The following is a 23,236-nucleotide window of genomic DNA, read 5'->3' on the forward strand; positions in this document are numbered from 1 at the left end:
GCGCATAAGTAGGGCTCAACAATGGTTGTCATTATCATCAAGCTCTCTGCCAAGAATTGCAAAGACAAACAAACAAAAAGACACTTTACATCATTAACATGTAAATGGAAAAACTGTGAAACATGTTATATCAAATCATTGGAATATAATATTATTTTAGATATTTCCCTCTGACAGTCCAGGGTATTCAGAGGAAGGGTTCTGCATTTAATCTTTATAGATTACAATCTTCACTCTAACACTTTCTTAGCTCAGTGTTGTAAAATCTTGGAAGGTCAGCCTCCTGAATCACACTAATTTAACTGCCACTTTCGCATATAGGAAAGCTTTATAAAGTTCTCATCATTTCTACTTTCTAGACATGTTTAAAGCATAAATCAGAATAAAGCATTTGATATGTCCCAAAAGGCATTAAAACAAGGCAAATATTAAATGTAGCACAAAGAATACCAAATTAATATTAGCACAAAAACGCAAAGCTTATCTATTGTCATAGATACTGGATCTCTGCTTCTTATGCAGCACCCCTGAGAAGCACACACAGCACCCTCTCTGTCTGAACCTTACTTCCCCATGGTCCGGATAGTGCTGGTACACTTGGGAGTCAACTAATTCAGTCTTTTAGCAATATAGAGACTTTGATATCTAAGATAGAAATTTGGTATCTAAAATATCTTAGGACTGTTCTAACATATTAATAGTAATATGAATGCTAGTTCACTGTTTTTGATCCATATAGACTTTATAAAACATACCAAAAGAATAGAAATATTGAATAGATTTTCATTTATCAATAATTTTATTTATTCATTAGTACAGGTCTATATTAATACAGACTAACACAGGCACAGTTTAAAACAGGAAAATATATATAGAATATATTTTCAAGATGATAGTATTTTGACAACCACCTTTTTTCCAGTAATCACCTTATTCTCTGTGCGTTTCATTCACAGTGAATCTAAATCTCTTCCCTTCACATTTTGAGTGTCAGGATTTGTCACCCGTCCCATAAACAAAAATGAACCTAGGAAGAGAAAAAAAATACTTAAAAAATTTCTGGAGGAAAAAAAAAGTTGGTAATAATAAGTCTTTCTTAACATTTTAACAAATCATTCAGCCTTTGTTCTCTGTAAGATAAATAACCAATGCCTAACAGCGAAGCTCTCACCTTTGTCTAAAATGCATAATTCTATCATCATTAATTATTTTTTGGAAATTTATAAAATAAATTAACATCCACAACAGTTTGTCATAAAAAAATACATTTATCCTATTTACATACAGGAAAGCAAAGATAAAGTGACCGAGAGGTGTTCTTCTAAATACAGAGACTCAGTCAGGCAAACACAGCATAATAAAATAGTGATGAGCACAGTCGAGTTTGAAATTTGAGGCATTAGCAGTCATCTTTTTATGCAGAAGCCCTTAGGGTTAAAAGTACAGCTTCTCAGATCTTCAGCTCTGAATCAAAGCTCACTGCTAAAGACAATATTTCCATATCTCTAGTGCTTTCAAAACCTCATGGAGGAGACCAATACACAGCATAAATGCGAACACCTATTTCTAGCCATCCTGTGTTTGCAAGTGGAAAGGCACTAAGAACTAGAGGACAAAACAGAAACAAATGATGTGTCAAAATCCATTCACCTTTCTTTTCAGCTAGGGTAAGGCAGTGGTTTGAATCCATGTCAATTCTGGCTGTAAGTTCCTTATCGTCATATGTAATAAAGCTTAATTTCAAACGTGATAAAATGAGTTTTACATCATTTTAAAGCTGATGGGAAGTATATTTAAATGCCTTTGGAATAACAGTGAGAGAGTCCTTTTTCATTAACTTTTTACTGGTCAGCCCAAAGACTAGACACAGTCTTAGAGGAGCCAAAAACATGGAAATATACATAATATCCAGCAGACTTTTTCTACTTTTTAGGAATAACTATAATCAATAATACCTTTAGAAAAATTATAATCAACCCTGGCTAGTATTGCTCAGTGGTTAGAGCATTGACCTGTGGACCAAAGGGTTGGGGGTTCCAGTCCTGGTCAAGGGCACGTACCTGGGTTGCAGATTCGATCCCCAGCCCTGGTCCGAGTCATGCAGGAAGTAACCAATTAATGTGTCTCTCTCACACCAATGTTTCTCTGTCTCTCTCTCTCACCCTCCTTCTACTCTATCTAAAATCAATGAAAAAATATCCTCAGGTGAGGATTAACAAAAACCACAAAAAAATTATAATCAATGATAAGAAAAATCTCAAAACTGTTCTGCAAAACAGAAAGAAAACTACATATATGCGTAGCCCATGGACACAGACAATAGCATGGGGAAGGCCCGGGGGGTGCAGGGGGGGAGGGGTTGGATGGATGGGGAAAGAAAGGGAGAAAATGGGAGACACCTGTAATAATGTCAATAATAACAATTAACAAGAAATAAATAAAACTAATACTCATATTTTTCAGACAGACAGGGATGCATAATTAACGTGTCCCAGGACATTTCATCTCAGTAGGAATCATCAGTGACTCTTGCATCTTTATAATTCTATGGCTTCAAAATTCTTATCAGAATTACTTACTCAGAAAAATTTTAAAGTGACTTTTATAGGAATTCATCACTGAAGACAATAGTTTAAAATTTTAAACACTCAGAAGCACAGGACATTATGTAATAGCCACTTGTCTTAGCCTTTTCAATCTGTTTCTTTGGCCAAGGAGAACCATGTTTTGAGTTGTCTTCATGCATTTACCAATCTACTCACTGCTAAATTGGACAGATGAGTGAAATCTTCTTTGACATAATAGCAATGGCTTTAGAGGCAGCATGGAGCAGAAATCATTACTATTTCTATTTTTCTCTTCATGCCCTCTTCTTAAAGAGGTATCCCCATTTTAATTATTATATTTATACAATGTCTACATAAGATGGAAACAATTTTTGCCTCTTAATATTAAAATACAGTAGCATAAACGAAGATAATGGCTTAAAACAAAAAACTTCTTAATAAACACCCCGCAGTCTGTTTCTCCCTTCAAAGTGCCTTTTTAGACCTGAAGGAGTTCTAAACACAATATTTTTTAATATGTGTACCACTGTCAGTTTCAAAATAATGAATCACTATTTTCTCAGAAATGACACATTTCCTGTAGTATTTTTCACAATATTGTTCTGAAAGTCTCTAAAGTTGGCCTATATCCTCAGCCTCTCCACCTAAAAGAATAATAAACATGTTTTATTTCCCTGGAGGTTCAGGTTAGTAAGAATTTTGAAAGACTATACTAAAATTTAAACCAACCTGACGGGAAAATACAAATAATGTATAGATTTTACACAAGAGGATTGCTTGACCCAAAACAATTTTTAAATCTAGATAAAAATTGGTTATACTAAATCTAAAGTCATTCATCCTCATACTTTTGAAATTGTCAAATAAATATATTTTGTGTAGAGCATTAAGCTGCTTAGTAGTTTACTATGCTAGGCAAAATTATCATCTTCACTAATCTAAATGAGTTCTTGAGATCATTTGCGAGAAAAAAATAAATCTGTGACTGTACATTGTCTTAATATAATAGCCTATTCTATATTTTATGGAAACAATTTGCAGCCCCTAATAAATGAGTGATTATTCATTTTAAATTATATTTTATGGGAGTAACCCTAGGTTAGAAAGTTTCATTATAATTAAGATCATAGAACAGTAAGAATTGTTATTAAGGTCTGATACTGAAACCCTATCACAAATAAATAAAAATACTTTACTTGGGGTTTTGCATTTCACTGCTGTTTAACTGATGACTATTGCATGGCCTTAGTCATCAACTTGGAAAACAGCTCAAACATTACTATTCTAGGCAGGAGAGGGGCGGGAGTGGGGAGGAGGGGGGTAAGGGTGAACATCCACAATTCTTTCAACAAGAAAGATAAGTAAATAAATAAATGAAAAGCTAACCACTAAAACAAAAAAGGAAAAGAAAACAAAGACCAGAAGGAGTTAAAAACCAAAATAAGTAAGTAAACAAATGCCATTATTTCCCTGTGCATTGATTTCCAGTGTACCTTCATTTCTTTCTGTTCTCCATACTCACTAATTACATACTAATTGTGTGAAATTAGAGTTATCCAAAGGTTAAAGATGTATGGATCAAATGACATACTTGGAATATCTTTTTTTAAAGATAGAGTGGGAGGGAGAGAGAAAGAGAGAGAAACATCAATGTGAGAGAGACACATGACCCCGGCTAGGGCCAGGGATCAAACCTGTAACTCAGGTACATGCCCTCAACTGGGAATCGAACCTAAGATTCTTCAGTCTGTGGGCTGATGCTCTAACCACTGAGTAACACTGGCCAGGGCCAGAATATCTTTTAACAATGACACATCTACTACTGGAATTGAAGTTGTGTTTATGCAATTTCAGCAAATCTAAAACTATTCCACTGTTCTCAAGGTATACCTTTCATTTTTGTTTGTTTGGGGATTTTTTGTTTTTTTTTTAGCTGGAGGGAGAGATGGGGGAGAGAGAAAGAGAAAGAGAAACATCGACATAAGAGAGATACATCGAGTGGTTGCCACCCACATGACCCCAACCAGGGCCGGGGACAAACTGCAACTGAGGTACGTGCCCTTAGCAGGAACTGAACCCAGGACTCTCTGGTCCACAGGCCAACACTCCAACCGCTGAGCCAAACTGGCCAGGGCTCAAGATACACCTTTCAGAAGGGTCACTCAGCTTTAGTTTCATGGGACCTAAAAAGAAGAGACTGGCATATCCTTTAGAGGACCAATAACATCAGAATCCCTAACAGATTTAATGAATCTAACAGACATCAAATTTGATATGATCTAGGTCTCCTTTCCATGTAAATCAACTTATACAGAGAAACTTTTCATTTTCCTTTATTTATTAATTCAGTCATCCACTCAATTATATGTATTGACTTGTTCATACTAAACACTATATGCCAGACATAGTGTTATTAGCATCATATATCCTTTTATTTAACTTTATGAGATGAGTACTAATATTATGTTCACATAGGAAATAGGGAAAATATGACCTAGAATGTATAAATGATATTGTTACAACTGTTAGTTAATTGAGCTGGGACTTGAGCCCAGGTCTGACACCCAAGTGCATACTCTCAGTCTCTAGGGACACTGATATTATATGCCAGGCATTCTGCCAAATACTGAGCTGGATACAGAAATGAATAAAAAGTGATTTCTTATCTCCTCTGGTTTATAACCTTCACATAGTCATTATGACTCCCAGAGTCCTAAATATAAACTTAAAGAAAGTTCCCTCACCGTATCACATTCCTGACCTCTTTTTCATACAGGAAAGTGCAGAAACATCTACCCAGACGATCTGCATTTCCACATGTTGACATCGTGTCCAATGCCAATCCAATCCTCTACCATTACCTCTACCTTTTGTACCTACCTGCATTATCTTCTACCCAATGACCAGACTGGAGATTTGCAGTTATGTTTGGTCTCTCCTTCCCACTCAGAACCTATACCCAATCACTTGTTCTTTTAGAATCCACCTCTGAAACTTTTCACAACTCTACACTCCCAAGTTTGACTCCTGTGGTAGCGTTGTGGATAGTAGACTTCAGAGACAAAGAGGCCCTAGACCCTCTCTGCCACTTAGACAAACTACATAACCTCTGTCAGAACTTCTATGTCTTTCTTAGCCAAATATCCAACCTATTGGAATGATGAGAGCTTTAGAGATAAGTATTTTAAATGGTTAGCACATATAATAGCTATGTTGGCGGCTATGATTACCACTGCCCTATTTTAGGCCCCATCTCTTAAAATAGAATGCCTGATACAAAACAGGCACTCCATAGACATCCATTGAGAGAATAAGTGATTCAGATATGTAGATGCAATTAGCAGTTAGGATTAGGTCTGTTTAACCTAAGCAGTTCCCCCAGGGAATTTTCAAAAAAGGTACCTGTCGGGTTATTCTTCACAATAAACAGAAATGGATGATTTGCTATAAATTGGTTTCGAGCCAGGCTCATGATCACAGGGATGTGTACTCCTATAAAACAGAGACAACAGTTATTTAGATATTCACATGAAAATATCACTAAAGAAAAATTTTTTTAAATCAGTAAAGAAAATATATCCTTAATACTTTATACAGACAGGAAAGGTTATCTTGTTTGAGGAGTTAACAAGTGGAAAAATTACCATTTCCTAAATGCAGAGAACTTTGAAATAAATTTTAAAACCAAAGAGCAGAAGAATAAATATTGGATCATTCAAAACTAATTCTAACTTCACATTTATGCTTCATGAAGAAGAAATCCAGATACTAGATTCAATTTAGTAAAAGCAGTTGAAATATTTCATCTTTAAATAGTAATTTTCTGCTCACTTTTTATTTACATTATATGATTTATTCTTATAATGTTTCAACTCTAATTCCTAAGCAGATATGTTTGTATTTTATTTCTAATCTTCAGGTTTGTGTAATCACATGAGTATACATTTATTTTGTTTAACTTACCTTTCCAAAATTATTAGGATTTTTGCTGCCAATGTACATGGGGTTTTTTATTATGAGATTGGAAGTGGGATTTGCTGCCTTAACAATTATTTATACTATGCTGCTCTATTGTTATTTATCAATATTTAGAGTGGGTGAATTTAAGTGATTCAATTTTTTCTTTATAGAATAAATATGTCTACACTCAATTCATATGTTTCCTTTACTAATAATACAATTATTTTGTACAATTTTTAGACCCATGAAAAAAATATTTTTAAAGAATGTAATGTGTTTTCAGAAAGAAAAAGAAAAAAAAACAATTGTACCAAAAAACAAACAAACAAAAAACTTGTTTCTCTATACCCTTTGTTATGGGTGTGCAAATGAAACTGACAAAAACAGATGAATAGAAGACAAAGTTTATGTTTTTATCCACACAGGAGCTTCACAGAAAAGAAGTGAATACCAAAGAAGGGGTCAGGCTTGAGCAGTCATATACCATATGTACAAAGGATGCTAAATTGTGGGGAGGTGACTACACAAGGAAACAAGGTTTGGACTTCTCGGAGTGATAAATTGTGGAAAGGTAAATATATAGGGGAAATTAATGGTAGATACAGGTTACTCAGAAAGGTTTGTTATGCAGACTAATCTTACTGCCAACTTCTGTCTCCAGTGATAAAGTGCAAGTTAGGCCTTGCTTTTGGGCAGATAGGGGTGGGTAGAGAGCTCTTTTTGTATCTCTTGTTTCTCAAAGGCCTTCAGCTCAAAATAACGTTGCTGCCAAAGTGGCTTATTTTGGGGTGGCATATTCTGATCCCCTTCACAACAAAACATACATTTAGTAACATAAAATGCATAGCACTATTCTATCTGGATTATCAGGGCTGTGTTGTCCAAGTTACCAATGGATCCGTCCCATGTCTGAATGAATGAGATGATCAGAAAAGCTTAGTCAGTACATCTCCCATTCTCATTTGGGTGAATAAGTGAACTTTTTTTCTTAAGCAACCCCTGAGCAGATGCCCAAAAGTTAAAATACTCATGCTGACTATTCTGAGATATAACACATCAGGGTTACTGCTGATCCCTAAATGATGGTTATAGCCCCTTGAAGAACTCTAGACTTAAAGTGAGAGCCAGTGGACAATAGCAGAAAGACCTCTGAACATGAAGTTAGGAAATGGATTCAGTTCAAACTCTGCTGTAAATTAACAGTCTAACCTCAGGCTAGCCACCTGTTTTTTTCCTCAATATAATAAAAGGGTCAGATAATGATCTATAATAACTCTTGGTTCTATGTAAAAGCAACTGTAAAATTTGTCTACGTGGGGCCTAGCCTCATACTAATGCAACCTTTGATTTCTCCAGGAATTGAAGTACTGCATCCCTTCCAATGTAAGTTCCTTGAGCACAGTAATACAAAATCCTTCAGGAGATGACAAAATGAGAACCAGTGTGTCATACCCAGATGTCAAAACCCAATGAAACTACACTACAAATTGATCAAGAAATTCACATATATAAGCTTATAAAAATCTGTCAATATGACAGTTTAAATAATAGATATCTTTTACATATTGGTTAGAATTCAAATAGTCTGAAAAAATTAAAGTAGACATATGAGATATTCGTTAAAGTTGCTTTATCATTTCTAATTGAATTTAAGTCTTTTCTCTAATTATTTTTAAGTATCTCTTCTATACAGCATAGTCACTATTCAAAATTGGGTTTTTTGAAGGAAATATATCACAGAGGAGTGGTTCTCAAACTGTAATATGCACACGAACCACCTGGACACCTTGTGTTTTTCTGATTCAGTAGGTCTGAAGTCGGGCCTGAGGTTCTGCAAGTCCAACCAGTCCCCCAGTGACGCTGATGCTGCTAATCTTTGCATTACGCTTGCAGTAGCAGATACAGGCTGCCAGCCACGGTGGAGCACTGGTCCTCAACCCTCAGGAAGCACTTAGGGAAACTTAAGAAAATGCTGGAGCCTGGATTGTATCTCCAGACATACAGATTTAATTACCTTGGGCTGTGTACTGGGCACAGTAGTTGCAATAGCTTTCCAGGTGATTCTAATTACAGCTAAATTTGAGAAGCACCGCCATGGACATAATGACAAGAATCAATGACAAAGGACTAATTTGGTGTGATGGAAGAATGAAATTAATACAATTACTTAAGAGTGAGCATTCTTGAACAATAATGATTTTATATTTGAGCCTAAAGTTTTCTCCACACATCCTATCTGCTAATTGACAGGTAATCCATTTGCAAATAAATACCTGTCAGTAAGTAGATGGGCCTCAACTCCTAATCAAATTCCTTCCCCTCCTTTTGCATTAAGCTATGGTTGCAGAGATGCATAGACACCTTATGCAACCAATTATTTTTCTTCCTACAGAGGACTAGACAGCAGGAGTGAAAAGTGATAGCAGAGTACTGCAAAAATGCCAGCCCCCTCAAGCTCACTGCCCACCCCCCAAATTTCCTCCCAGCTTGTTGCGAAATCACTTGTCCTACCGGTAGACACTGCAGCCTCACTGCCATCTTCATTTATCTCAAAGAAGACTTGTTGCACAACTTGGGAAACATACACCTCAGATGAATCTGTTGGAAAACATGAAAATGTATTTAAGAGTTAAAATTCAGAGCCATTGTGTCCCAGGTTAATTACATTTCAAATGAACAAAGAAAAGTAAACAAACTCCAAGTTAATTAATTTGCTAGAGATAAAGGTGGTTTAGGTTTAGCTTTTGCAGAAATGATGAAGAGACAGATACAGAGAGACCGAGCTTAGCCCAGATATAAAGGGTAAGACAGAAGGGTATAAGCCTCAAATCAGACAGCCCATTAAGTGATGTATTTGAATGGACAGCAGGTGTTGCTCCCTTTAGCCCAGTCTACAGACAAGATGAAAGAGGCTTTGCAGATTCGAATTAATCCCACCCTCTGTATTCAACCTCAAAGCTAACTTGCCTTTTAAATTCTGTATTCAGTTTTGATTCAAGTTTAAAACAAAACTTACTTTCCTTCTAGACTGGTGAGACCATGAAAGTCTAAAGAACTTCTGTGGTATCTGTTATAAAATCACTTCGAAGCTATGCTTTAAAACCAGTCAATTCCTACGATGTTTTGTTCTGGTGTGGACACAAGCTGAGAGAGAATGCCCCTCCTCTCTCCTGATGTGTGGGTAAAGCGTTTCTGATACAGGGAGGATGGTCTCCTTGAGAAAGAGGAAGAGAACCCTTGAGTTACAGAAGCCACCAGCCATCCCTGCTCTGACAGTGTTCGTAGAGAGACAACTGAAATGTGGTCCGTGCATTCAATGGTGACGAGAGGATGAAGGAGAGGAGGGTGGGCCTTGAAACTTTACAAGAGAGGAGAAAAGGGAGCTGTGTTTCTCTTGAGAGAGAAAGCTGATGCCATGCAGGTGGACTTCACCAAAGCCACCAAATGTGAAAAGGTTCATGAAGAAATACCTTACTAAAGGGCAACTAGCTCTGCAAGTTTACGGAAAAGAAAATTGCCTCAGGCAAGATAGACAGCGGTCATCAAAGGGACATTTACATAAAAATGTCTTCCCACCCCACTAAAAATGAACTCCGCTTATGATGATTGTATCTGGGCCCGGATTACTTTTTACCCTGCTCTATCTCCTGTCCTCCTCCGTAGCTCCAGCTACCAAGTCAAGCAAAAGGTCTTAACCATAGCTCTCCCTCTGCTCAGAACTCTTTCCCCAGAACTTGCCCTGATTACATCCCTTGTTATTCATGTTTCAGCAGAAAACATCACTTTCTAATAGCAGTCTTCTCTCACCCTGTCTAAAGATGGAGAAAGGGGGCATCGTCTCATTGTGTAGATTAACTGAAAAGCTGGAGAATGGCCTTTAAGGTCAGACAGAAAGGCACCTCCTTTCTCCCGGACTGCCTGGAGTACCGTAGGAGTCACACAGAGAGCAGAGAGCAGATGACCTAGGGGCCCATGCCAAGAGCAAAGACCAAAAAGTAGGTTGGGAGGAGTAGAGAACTTCACCCATTTTCACAGTGTCACCAGACCAAGTGACTCTGGCTATTAGACTGAGCAATTCCGTTTTGTGTATTTCATCTTACTACAGAGAGGGCCCAGTCTGGGGAAGAGGACAGGACCTGAAAGATATAAGGTCAGAACAGAAATCTGAACTCCATAAACTCACTGTTTTCTACCCTTTGTAATAATTCTTTCCTTTAATTTTCTATGAAAATTCCACGTTTTTGTCAACTTAAAAAGACAAAACCTTCCATAGCTTTCCTAGAAGATCTGCAAGTAAATATGAACGTGCCCCTTGCCCCACTTGTTTTTTTTTTTTATTACTAGTATTTAATATTGATTGAGTAAACTACTATATGCAAGATGTTGAACGAGGTGATTTACATACATTCTTTTTTTTTTTTATAATCCTCACCTGAGGACATTTTTCCATTTTTTGTTCAGATAGAATGGGAGGAAGATAGAGAGAGAGAGAAACATCGACATGAAAGGAACCCATCGAGTGGCTGCCACCCACACGACCAACCAGGGCTGGGGAGAAACCACAACCAAGGTACGTGCCCTTAGCGGGACCCGAACCCAGGTCTCTCTGGACCGCAGGCCGATGCTCTAACCGCTGAGCCAAACCGGCCAGGGCTACATACGTTCTTTTATTTACTTCTGCCACTGGATAATGATCTCATTTGACAGATTTATCTGTTGAGGCTCAGAAAGGTTAAATATTTTACCAAAGAGAATATAAAAAAGTAATAACAGAAGTCAAATCCTCATCTCAAAATTTTCAAAGTAACTCTCTGAAAACATTTTATCTAAAATTATGAACTAAATGAGTCCAAGATAGTGTCTCTTCTGTGTAAATATCCCAGTAGCACTAATGGTGGGCTGGTTCAGAATAGCCTTTACTGAATACCTATTGCACAAATGAAATGTAGGGGGAGCACGGAATTCACTCTTTTCCTAATGACCAGGAAGAGTGCCATCCTTGGCTGTGGTTGCTCTATTTCAGGCAATAAGACAGAACCAATGTGGTTAAAACAAATCAGAGAGGTAATTCGGGAGAGAAAGAGCTGAAAACGTTGGACATTTATTCTCTGTTCAAGGCTGTTGTCTTGCACAAATTCTTTTAAGAAGCATTTTGAAGGTATTTTCTTGACAAATCTGCCTGTAAAAAGAGATTTTATAGAATTCACATATGGCTGGGCATTCGCAGAGTGAGTGGCTGTGTGAAATGTCTGAGGTTCAGCAAGCAAGCTTCCAAAAGCAAGAAAGAAGTTTAAGATGAAGAGGTGCTTGAAAAACGGCTTGGTTTATTTCAGGTTGATGAGGTGGCTGTGTTCCAGGGCACACTCAGATAGCATCCTGTTGCAGTATTTAATGTTGACTGTCTCATTTCTGATGCTGATGAAATTGTCAAAGAAGTTAGATCTACCTGTCAGTGTGAGAACAAGTAGCTAAATCATGTGTGAAGGTGACAATGAGCATCTACGTCACCTGTGTACCCCACCCAACTCCTCCGCCAGGAAAGCGCATTCTGTTCATCGACCCACATGATTGATGAGTGCATAAATTAATGAATACTTCTTCAAAGCCCAGATTGCTATATAGGAATACACAAAATTTCCATGTTATAATACAAGAGGCCCCCAGAGAGATAAGTTTGTATATAGGACCCTTTTTATAAAACAAGGCTGAATTTGAAAGAGGGCAAGTAACAGGATGAATTGGCTCTCTTCATCCATTTTGTCTCTTCAGTTGTGTGCTTTGGAACTAATGGGTATTTCCAGGATGAGAACAATTAAAAGACTGTCTTGGGCTTTGTTGTGCAAGTGGCATCTTAACCCTGCACAGTTTCCCAGGTGCAAGTTAGCATAAGGACCCGTCTCCTTGGCTTTGTTGTCAGTCCCAAGCTCAATCTGCAAGCTGTAGGGTTACAGTTTCTAGATTGTGTTCATCATGCAGCATGTTGCAAATGCCTATTTCATGGGCTCTGATATTACCGAATTAACATTTGCAAATTGGTTTATAAGAGTTTTATTAGCTCTACTTAGATGAGAGACTCAAAGTTGTAATTCCCATCGTTCAAACAAGAAAATCCAAATAGGGCCGAAATAAAAGCCCATGTAATACTTTACCTACATAGTTTCATTACAAACATGGTTGGGAGGCTTATCTAACATTCTAAAATGCTTCCTAGCTTTCATTAAGGAAAAGTACTTAAAGGCAAAATAGAGTGTTTACAGACAGCTCAACATGACTATGACATTTATTCATCGTTTATGTATTTCCTAGGACCAAATGCTCTTTCAGTTTTAAGATCAGTCAGTTAACATAGTTACTAAGAAAACATATTAACATAATAATATAAGAATTATTTATCATATTACCTGTTATTCCAGAAAGGTCACAGCCACCACTAAATATTTCAGTTATGTTCAAAGAATATAATGCTTCTTTGAAGTCTACTTTTTGTTCTACTTTAAATCTGTTTAAAAAAAAAAAAGATGAAGAAACACTAGACACATTTTCTACCCCAGTGTTTTGTTTTGTTTTTCCCTATAAAGTGGATGACTTGGAAGAGATAATATTGTGAAATCTTTTGCTTTAATTACCTCAATTACGCTTCCTCTCATTTCCATACATATATTTTCCCAGCCACTAAGCCATCCCGGGTTACTAACAACTTGTTTTCCAGATAAATGGTTGGTGGGAAGGAGGAAGAGAATACTCTATTTTATGAAGTAACAATTAACCAACTAAGTGGGGTAAGAGTTTTAAGTTTTCAATTGCTTGGCTCCTTCCCTAGAAGTTTAAAGATTCCCCTGAAGCAACTATACACACTCAATGTTTTTTCACACCATCCAAGACTCTTCCTGGTAGATGTCCAAGATGTGATGAGAGGGGAGCAGGAGCCAACAATCCTTGGAGGAAACTGTTGGCTACCGAGGTTCAGCGAGGCATTAATAACCTATTATCCTTCCCATCCATTGTCATAATTGATGTGACTTCTTCAGTTTATGAACATACCTAATAGGTTTTTTATAGGCCCCATAAAGGGGGTAAAACATTGAAAGGGAACTGAATGTCTTTTCAATAAAATAAAAGATAACAATTATAGGAGAAAAACAACATCCAGTACTCTGAGGCAGGGCAGCACCAAGGGAGGTCAAGGGAGGTTTCAGCCTGATCCAGGTCCTTTCCAGGGAACAGGAAGGAATTGAAGAGCAGACAGAAAGACTTATCAAGCACAGGAAGTTTAGCAAAGTGATAGTACCCACTCAAGCAGTGAGAGTGAGCAACCTAGGAGAATGAGACATGCCAGTGGGGTCTGGATGGAAGGTTTTTATTACGTGGTGCAAGGGTTGGGATAGGGTGGTCTTCTGCTTCTGACGCTGGTGCATGGGGCTCATACTTGTCTGGCTTCTCCAGATACCAATTAATTTTTGGTCCTCCCAATTACAGGAAATTGGGGAGGGGGAAGCAGGGGGGACAGGTTGTCCGTGAAAGTGGTCTCTGTGACGTTCCAGCCAAGACGGAGAAGGGGAGGGATAGAGCTTGAGGCCTTTGTTCTCTATTCTAACTTTCCTGCCTCACTTCCAAAGTGGAGCCATACATTAGGGCTCCCTATTCATCCCCCTTCTCCATGCCCATGTGAAGGGGACTGTACATAGAGAATCTCAGATTCTATGCACTAAGCCATGATTGCAAGTCAACAGCAATCACTGAACCTCACTTTGCCATTTTAGTAATAATAATAATAGAAGCTCACACTCACTGACTTTATAGATGCATAGAGCATTCCTTTACATTTGAAAACCAGGTAGGAAAATTTGTTTATGAAACAAAAGAGTTTAAAGTCCTCAAACAGGGAGCTAGGTATATCACTGTATCAACCAAATTCCCAGGCAACTCCTGCCCAAGTTGCTCTGTCTGTGCCCTGGTGGGCATTGTTCCTGTGTTCTCAGGTTTGGATACAGACACAACTGCTCAAGCACAGATCCTTGCTTAGCTAATAGGTAGACCCACATCTGGGGCTGGAAATTAGCTTAGGCAGTCAGTCTAATTAGATCATTGCTTTAATTGCCAAATACTGAATGGACAAGTTTCTTAATTGTAATTTTTCAAAACAATGAACACGCCATGGCAGAAATGTACTGGGCCTAAATTTCTTCTGGTAAAATGTGCACTTTCGGAAGACGTCAACTCATTCAAAACCCTAGTTAACTGGGACTGGGCACAACAGGCACATTAAATCTACTGATAATGTAAATATCTTGTTTTATGCCAACTATTTCAACTGCTTCCTCTGAACTTCCTGCTAAGAAAGATAATATATAGGATAATGGTTTTGAGGGTTTGTTTTGTTTTCTGTTTCATTATCACATTCTATTTTTAAACTAAATGTAGTATGGGCTTCTAAAAGGCAGAGAATAAATATTCCACCTATAAAAGCAAGAGTACTGCAAGACTTATTACAACTTCTAATAATGCCTAATTATCACCAGAATCATTTAAGTAACAGTCCTGCTCATAATATAGTTCAATGAAGCCTACAGCAATAGAAACCCATTTAACCGTTTAATCTACAACCAATTTCTAATTTATCCATAATTAGAGCTATGAATAGCCATGTGTGAAGTAGCACTTCCTTTAATATAGATTATAGGTTTTAATCATCACATAAACCCAGGAAATTAGCGTTATCGTTCCCATTACTATTCCTATTGACATATAAAAAAGTAAAAGTTTAAGGAGATTTATTTTCAGGTTCGTGGTCAAAATAGGAGCCAGAGGTAGGATTCAAACTCAGGTCCATTCCAAGCCAAATCTAATGTGCTCACTCCCATTGCCTTCTAATAAAAATATAATCCAAAATCACTATATACATAGTATTAATTATGCACATCTTCCAATTTTTGTGTCTTGATATTTATTCTAGCTGTGGTTCATTCTCTCTTGTCCTTGATCTTCCTCTAAACTCGTCAAAAGAATACAGTTAAAGTAAAAGAATGAGTAAAAGACTGATTAGACAATTAACAACTAAATAATCATGAAATGACTATTTCAGCAACCATAAACAATGTCTATTTGCTTACAAGACAGAAATTGACTGCCGCATGTAACCATTGTGTTTAAAGGGGTCTGGATCTCACCCAAGTAAAAGCTGCAGAAAATGAAAAAAAGCAATTCAGAATTTGTTTTGAGATGGATTTACTCCTGTCTGTAGGCCCTGCTGTGGATTGGTATTGTTCCTTCCTTTTCCTTTTTATCCAGGTCTCTTGTTTGACTTAAAAAAAAAAAAAAAAAAAAAGTCTTGTTTGGCATCCTTATCCGTATTATTCGGAATCCCAGCTTTGATACAGTGGGCTTGAGTCACCCTTGGAATGTTTAGTCTTAGAACCAAGAAAACCAAATTTTAAAGCTTCACACAAGGATAAAAATGTAACGTAATCATTGACAATGGTGAATCTGGACTATTATGTTAGTACATAGTAGTTTCTGGCCACTTTCTAAACAATTATCTGGAAGAGAGAGAGAGAGAGAGAGTGTGTGTGTGTGTAATAGCCTCAGGGTTGAATTAAAAATGCTTTCTGTCCTGGCCGGTTTGGCTCAGCGGTTAGAGCATTGGCCTGTGGTCTGGAGAGACCCGAGTTCGGTTCCCACTACGGGCACTTACTTCGGTTGCAGTTTGTCCCCGGCTCTGTTTGGTCGTGCGGGTGGCAGCCGCTCAATGTGTCCCTTTCACGTCGATGTTTCTCTCTCTCTCTCTCTCTCTCCCTCCCTCCCTCCCTCCCTCCCTCCCACTCTATCTGTACAAAAATTGGAAAAATGTCCTTGGGTGAGGATAAAAAAAAAAATGCTTTCTGTTACATAAAAAAAAAATGCTTTCTGTTACATATAAAATATATCTGTTACAATTTAATGCAAACTTGGAACTCCAACTTGTATCAGTGTCCAACAAGTTACAGTAAATGAACATTTTGTAATCACTACTGCAGCTGGTCATGACCTATCTGTTCTCATATCCAGCCTCATTTTCCCTGAGTTCACTTTCTCTCACCCACACACAGTTCTCACTCCCCTACTTAGAGATCCACAGCTGGGACTGATTTCTAGCTCATCAAGAATATGATACTTCATGTCCTACAGTAAAAATTATGTGGGTTTTTTTCTTTATTGATTTTAGAGTGAGAGAAAGGGAGAGGGAAAGAGATAGAAACATCAATGAGAGAGAACATCAACTGGCTGCTTCCTGCATGCCCCTCACCAGGGATCGGGCCCACAACCTGGGCATGTGGGCCCTGGGAATCGAACCAGCGACCTCTTGGTGCATGAGTTGATACTCAACCACTGAGCCACACCAGCCAGGCTGAATTATCACTTTTCAAAAATCTCTGTGCACTGCTGCTCCACATCTGCTATCTTGCTGCCCATTGAACCACTGACCGTTTGCTCTGTTCTGCGCTCTCCCTCATGCTGGCCTCACATTGCACCTGTTTTCCCACTCTTGCAATTCTGCCTCTGCCGTTTGTCAGCTCTGCACCCACAGGCAAAGGATTCACCTTCGGCACCTTATCTGTAACCTGAATATCAAAATAGATCTCTATCCAACTTACTGTGCGAAATAAATGAGATATGGTAAAAGGTGAAGCAGTTTGAACAATGTTGACACTGCAATAGATGGTCAATAAATGTTAAAATTTAGTGATAATAATAATAAAAACACTAAGAGATAATAATGAGTACTAAATATTTTTATACATTATTTTATATAATCTTCACATCAACCTTAAAAAAGCATGTGTTATCATTATCCCTTTTAATAATAACAGTTTAGCTAAGGTAATTAAAAGCATATAATTAGGAGGTTTCAAAGCTCTTGATCTTCAATATTATGTTCTATTTTCCAACAGTTGATATACTGTGAGATGCCATATCAGTCAATATATTTAAAAAATACCTCTCAGAAATACAATGACTATTAGTTATAACTAAAATTACAGTTATTACTATACTAATGAATAGAACTATAATATTTAACAAATTTTAACAACTGACTGTCAAAAATTCAGTAACAACTATGACGCTTCTCCCAAGGAAATGCATGTATGACCTTCCGTACACAAACTTGCTAATAATTTAAAGGTCTTTAAGGACTCTAGAGTCTACTCTAGAACTCTCCAGAGGTCCATGGTGCCCAGTGAAGTCCTGCTACAAAAGAACAAGAAATCACAGTCCTTTCAATTCCCTGGTAAGTCAAGCTTAGAAACTCAAAACAATCCCACCCACATCCAGCCAGCCACACACTCCAATGTCCTTCTACTTCACCAGTTCCTTACTGGGAATAGTAAGAAACTGGTGAAGTAGAAGTGAAGCTGCTACCTTTTTAAACACTCATTACTCAGTACTTAAATCATTGTAGTGTTTTTTTTATTGGTCTTTTGAATTCAGTTTTTCCTCCATTATACTACATCCTGAACACAACTACTATTCAGATTAAAGCAACACATGTTCATTGAACAGCTACTATATTTCAAATGAATGTTTTGTGCTGGGGTCACAGAAAGAAAATATGCATAGCTCCTGACTTCAAGAAGTTTACATTCAGGGAGGAAGACAAAAATTTTTTAAATAACTATTATACAGAAATAAACACAAGGTGCAAGGAGAACATTTCCCAGCAGGGAGAAAGGAAGATGCTGTGGGATCTTACAAGAAGAGATCAAAAAGCTTTCTAAACCTCAAACTATGTTTTAAGGACCAGAAGTCATACAGAAAAAAAGGGGGATGGGAGAGGGGGAATTCAGACAAGTTATTCGGCATGAACAAAGGCATTGTGACTACCAAAAATATTTCTCTGAAGCACTGCCTTAATCATTCCATTATCCTACTTGGAAATTTTCATAACTCCCCATTGCATGCAGGACTTATCCATCTTGATTCTTCTAAGGCCCAGTTCAAGTCCTTCCTCTTCCATGAAGCTTTTGTTTGCAATTCCAGTTTCTGCTGCTTCTTCTCCCCACTCCACTCTCTTTTTCCATAAAACTCCTAGTGCCTACTGGTTATATTATTTATTTTTTTTTAGTATTTCCATGCATTTTTGCATATTTTTAGTAAATTTCTTGTGCAAATCCTGCATCTTATCAATAAGCTACATGTCTGTCACTTTGCATCTATCTGAGTTCCTTGTCTAGAGTGCTGTCCCATTTAGTCTGTGCTTCTGAACAGAAGATAAATTTTCTAATATTTAGCCAACTAATTAGACTATAAGATTGTGAGCCAATGGACATGAGAGCTGCTCCTGTCTCCCAACACTTAGTCAATTGTCAATTTACTTTTTGAGTGACTCAGTTTCCTTATCTGTGAAATACAAGATATAACCAAGTCAGACTGTAGAACTACAGCATTAAGTATTCAAATATAAATGCTAAATGCTTTACAAAGTTAAAGTGCTCTACAGATGAAAGTTACTTGTTTACTTACATTATTTATATGTATTAAATGATCGCTTTTGCCCATAAACATAATCATATACACATATACAGAAAATCTGAAATAACTCAAGTGTATGTTAGACTCTTCACCCTGAGGGAATTTGACTACTAAGATGTTTATAGTATTCCATATTACATTTAGACAGAGAAACATTATTATTTTAGCTGCTGTTCAACTGCAAAATAAAGTCCCAAATTAGGTGTCTGGTATGTTACAGATAATAAACACTAGAAAATACCCTAGTATTTATAGACTATATCTTGTTAGCCTTGATTCTTAACTAGTCATACATCAAAGGGCAGGAGACGTGTTTCTTAAACAGTAACTAAAAAGTCACTCACATGCTCTTTCCTGCTGTTGCTTATATACAAGTATCTGTAGATTAACTTTTCTCTCTGCAGAATTTACTAAATCTTACTATCAAAGAGCCTTTATTTTCTCTTACGGTGACAGGATTTAGTACAATTAGTGTTATGGGCTGAATTGTGCCCCCTGCCCAAGTATTTGTTGAAGCTCTAACCCCCAGCTCCTTGTAATGAGATCTCATTTGGAAGTAGGGTCATTGAAGATGCAGTTAGTGAAGTTGATATCATTCTGGAATAGAGAGCAGGCCCTTAGTCTAATATGACTGGTGTCCTTTTATGAAAGGAGAATGACACTTAAAGAGGGACGACCATGTGACAACAGAGGCTGAGAAGCAAGGAAGGAGTCGACAGAGTTTGAGAGAGAGCGTGGCCCAGCAAACACCTTGCATTTGGACTTCTAGCCTCCAGAACTGTGAGAGAATAAATTTCTGTTGTTTTAAACCACCTAGTTAGTGGTAATTTGTTACAGAAGCTCAAGAAAATACACATCTGTTTAAATCGTTTCAGTTTTACTTAAATCTTCAACTATTAGTTTGAAACCATAATGCATCCATTTAGATATAAAAGAATGAGCAACAAACTATAAAATTGTCAGTCCACCCAAAAGTATTTACCAAGCCTGTATAGGGAATCAGAAGAGAGGGATGGAGGAGAGAGAAGTTTGGAGTATAGAGACCTGAGAATGAAGACAAATAAAAAAAAAGAGAGAAAGAAAGAAAGAAAAAAAGACATTGAAAATGAAACTCTGATAAACATTATTTAAGATCAGAAAGTAAAGTGGTAAGTCAGGGAGCAGAAAAAGAGAGAGAAAAATAAATAGAAAGAGTAGTGCCACAGTGGTTAAGAAAGATTTTTCAAGAAAAATGGGATGGTTAATAATACTGGAATCAAAAGCCCAGAGTTAGGATGAGAAAACAGGCTACTTCTTTCTTCAGGACATCACAAAAGGTAGAAGATGATGATTAGCAAAGACTTACACATATTTTGAGGTGAATGGTAGAGAGGTGAGTTTGCTTGATGACCTGTTTTCTCTGAAGAACTGGAAGTTGAGATCTATGTTGCTTATAAGAGAAATCAACATAAAGTATTGCACGGAAAATAGAGGTAAAATTTTGGTGTGGTGTGGGTGTTAGAAAAGAAAATTATTTGAGGATAAACATAGAGTCCCAACCTCCAGGCTTGGTGAGGCCAAAAGTGACTGCTTTCTGGGTTTTGCTAAACAAAGTCAGTACCTGAGGGGCAGGAGTGGTTTATTGAGTAGGCTCAGGATGGAGGGTGGTTGGGGAAGGAGCTAGAGTGGGACAAAGACCTGGGGACAAAACCAGTGAAAACGTCTGGTGAGAGCATGGTTGAAATGACTGACCAGATCTTGACTAAGTGGAAGAGAAGGGAGAAGCCGAGAGGTTTAAAAGACCAAGGGTCAGGAGAGGCCTTGATGAGTTTGAAGAAAAATATAGAAATAAAAAGACAAGATATATCTATTAAACATCTGTTTTTTAAAAAAAAATTCAGAGAGAGTGTGAATTGAGTTATTTGGACACATCTTATGCTCTAAAATCTCTCCTGTCTCCTAGAAGCATAATATTAAGAAATCAGTGTTTATAGTTATTGTTTATTGAGCGATGCCTTTGCAATTTCCATTTTGTATTGACTATCTAAAACTGACCTTAGGAGTCTCTATATAATTCAACGCCTGTTAGATCATTGTCTGTCGGAGGTGGTTTAACATATCTTTTCATTGCATAGTATCCTAAGTGTTTAGGTGTGTTCTTTTCCTTAAACAGAATAGAAGATACGTATTTTAAATTCTAACCAAGAAAAAAATTAGAAAACCTAACTTTGTATAATAAAGAGAATTATAATTTCTTTTAATCCTAGCATTCTAGTTTGAAGAAGTACATTTCTCCATCTCTTTGAGAGAGTACTGGGCACTTAAACTCAGTCCTCCTCAAGGCAAACCCATGCTGGCAAACTGCAGACCCGCCTTTGCAACCACAACATGGAGTCATTCTTCCAAATGTATCTTCTGCTTCCAACATTTGTTATCATTCCGCTGACCGAATTCCAATTCCTCCAGAAGTGAAAACATAAGAACCAGAATAATAAAATATTACCAACCTAGGGAGGCTTATTTCCACTTCTTCTTCTTTCATCTCAGAGAACCATTTCAAGATTTGATGAGCAGTAATTAGTTTTTCCATTTCTTCTATGCTCACCTCTTCTTCAGGAAGTATAATGATTAAACTAAACTCATCACCTTTATAAGGTAATTCCAAAACCTGGTGTTTCATAGGGGATTCAGAAAAATAACCTGGAATAGAGAAAAATAAAATATTAAATATAGTTAGCAATTCCCAAAGCCATGGAGTATGATTTCTCATATTTACCGTATTTTGTTCTCAAAAGAGCCTTCATCATTGGAATTTGTATTGCTGCACCATCTTTCTTAGTGAAATTCATCAGCTGTGTGTCCTCTTTTTTGAATTTTTGTTTCCAATCCCCCTTGAAATAAATAGCGTTCACCAGGATAAGCCGAGTCAGAGGGCCAAATTCTTCCCCTGAAAACATGTCTTTAATTTTTCCTGTGAAGTGGGTGAAAGAGGAGGCAAGAAGAAATATACAAGAGCTCTTAGTGAAATGTTTTAATAGAATTAAAACACCATCTTCTTTTGAAGACCACTTGTAAACAGTGTTTAATTACCTAAATGTAGCAACTTTGAGAGTAAAGGGGAGCATTATTAAATACTTTACTTAGAAATGGGTGCAAACAGGACTTCTAGGAAACAGGAGATACAAGATCATCTTAGGCAAATTGGAACTGACCTAGTAACGAACTCTTCAGTAAGATTATTTCTGTAAATTGTATTTTAAACAAAAAGAACAAAAACTAAATATCCCATCCAGTGTATTTATTGGTGTTTTTCAAAGTTTATTCCAAGGTTCTCCAGTAGGTCAATTCAATCAGAGTAAATAAGTTAATGATACACTCAATAATCCACTCTGCAGCTGAAGCCACTGACCATAGGCAGAGACGACTAGGGAGCTGCTAGCATGATTTTCTTCTTCCAAAAAAAGTCTAAGTATTTGAAAGTTATGAGACATAAACATGATTGGGTGCCATGCATTTGTCTAAGGATGTTCACGTTCTGCATCCTGTTAACAGGACTTCCCAGTGAACATGGCTCACAACACCCATCTCACGTTTTCAACTACAGCCCCCCATGTGAGACTTCCCATAAAGAATATAGTAGCATCTTAAACTGTCACAAGTTTTGGAAGCAGAATGAATAAGCAAAGGAACAGACTACCGACTGCTGTTAATCGAAGACCAGATATATGCTTATCACTTCACAGAAATCATCATTAACCTTTCCGATAATCCTGAAATTTTAATAATATCCTTATTTTACCAGAGTCGTAGCTGAGAACTTGTTAAAATGTGAACTCATCTGTATGACTTTAAGCTTGCATTCTTTCCACTATGTCATTTCATAGTTCCTTTGGAAATTTTGCTAGCTTGTATTTAATTTAAAGTTAAGATTACCATGTTTATAATAGGATTATAAACATTTGCTATTAAATATTAACACATCCAACTAAGATATGTTCATTATTTATAGTATATGTGGGAAAAAAAGCATTTGGGATTGACAGATCTAATTTTTATCTGGCCAAGGATATGATTCTTCTTGCCATACTTTCAAAACCTATACTTGAACAGAAAAATATTATTAAAATTCTTCTATTAAGAATTCCATAAACAGGTGTTTCTCAACAACAACAAAAATCTGTGTACTTTTCAAAGCAGCTCACAATTTCTCTCTGTTTTACATT

The 23,236-nt window shown here is 37.1% G+C and overlaps 1 protein-coding gene across 1 annotated transcript in view; it reads right to left on the reverse strand.

Moving 5' to 3' along the window:
* The window catches only part of SERPINI2 (serpin family I member 2), a 47,408-nt gene that overhangs the window by 10,389 nt on the left and 13,783 nt on the right, over positions 1-23,236 (reverse strand). Inside the window, exons 4-9 of the mRNA XM_036243850.1 lie at positions 21,790-21,984; positions 21,521-21,713; positions 12,929-13,026; positions 9,039-9,125; positions 5,970-6,059; positions 930-1,027 (exon numbers count right to left, since the gene is read on the reverse strand). Of these exons, the coding sequence (XP_036099743.1) occupies positions 951-1,027; positions 5,970-6,059; positions 9,039-9,125; positions 12,929-13,026; positions 21,521-21,713; positions 21,790-21,984 (740 nt within the window). The 3' untranslated portion in view covers positions 930-950. The remainder of the gene's footprint in view (positions 1-929; positions 1,028-5,969; positions 6,060-9,038; positions 9,126-12,928; positions 13,027-21,520; positions 21,714-21,789; positions 21,985-23,236) is intronic.

Source organism: Molossus molossus, unplaced genomic scaffold, assembly GCF_014108415.1.
Source record: "Molossus molossus isolate mMolMol1 unplaced genomic scaffold, mMolMol1.p scaffold_m16_p_5, whole genome shotgun sequence".
NCBI classification, from domain to species: Eukaryota; Metazoa; Chordata; class Mammalia; order Chiroptera; family Molossidae; genus Molossus; species Molossus molossus.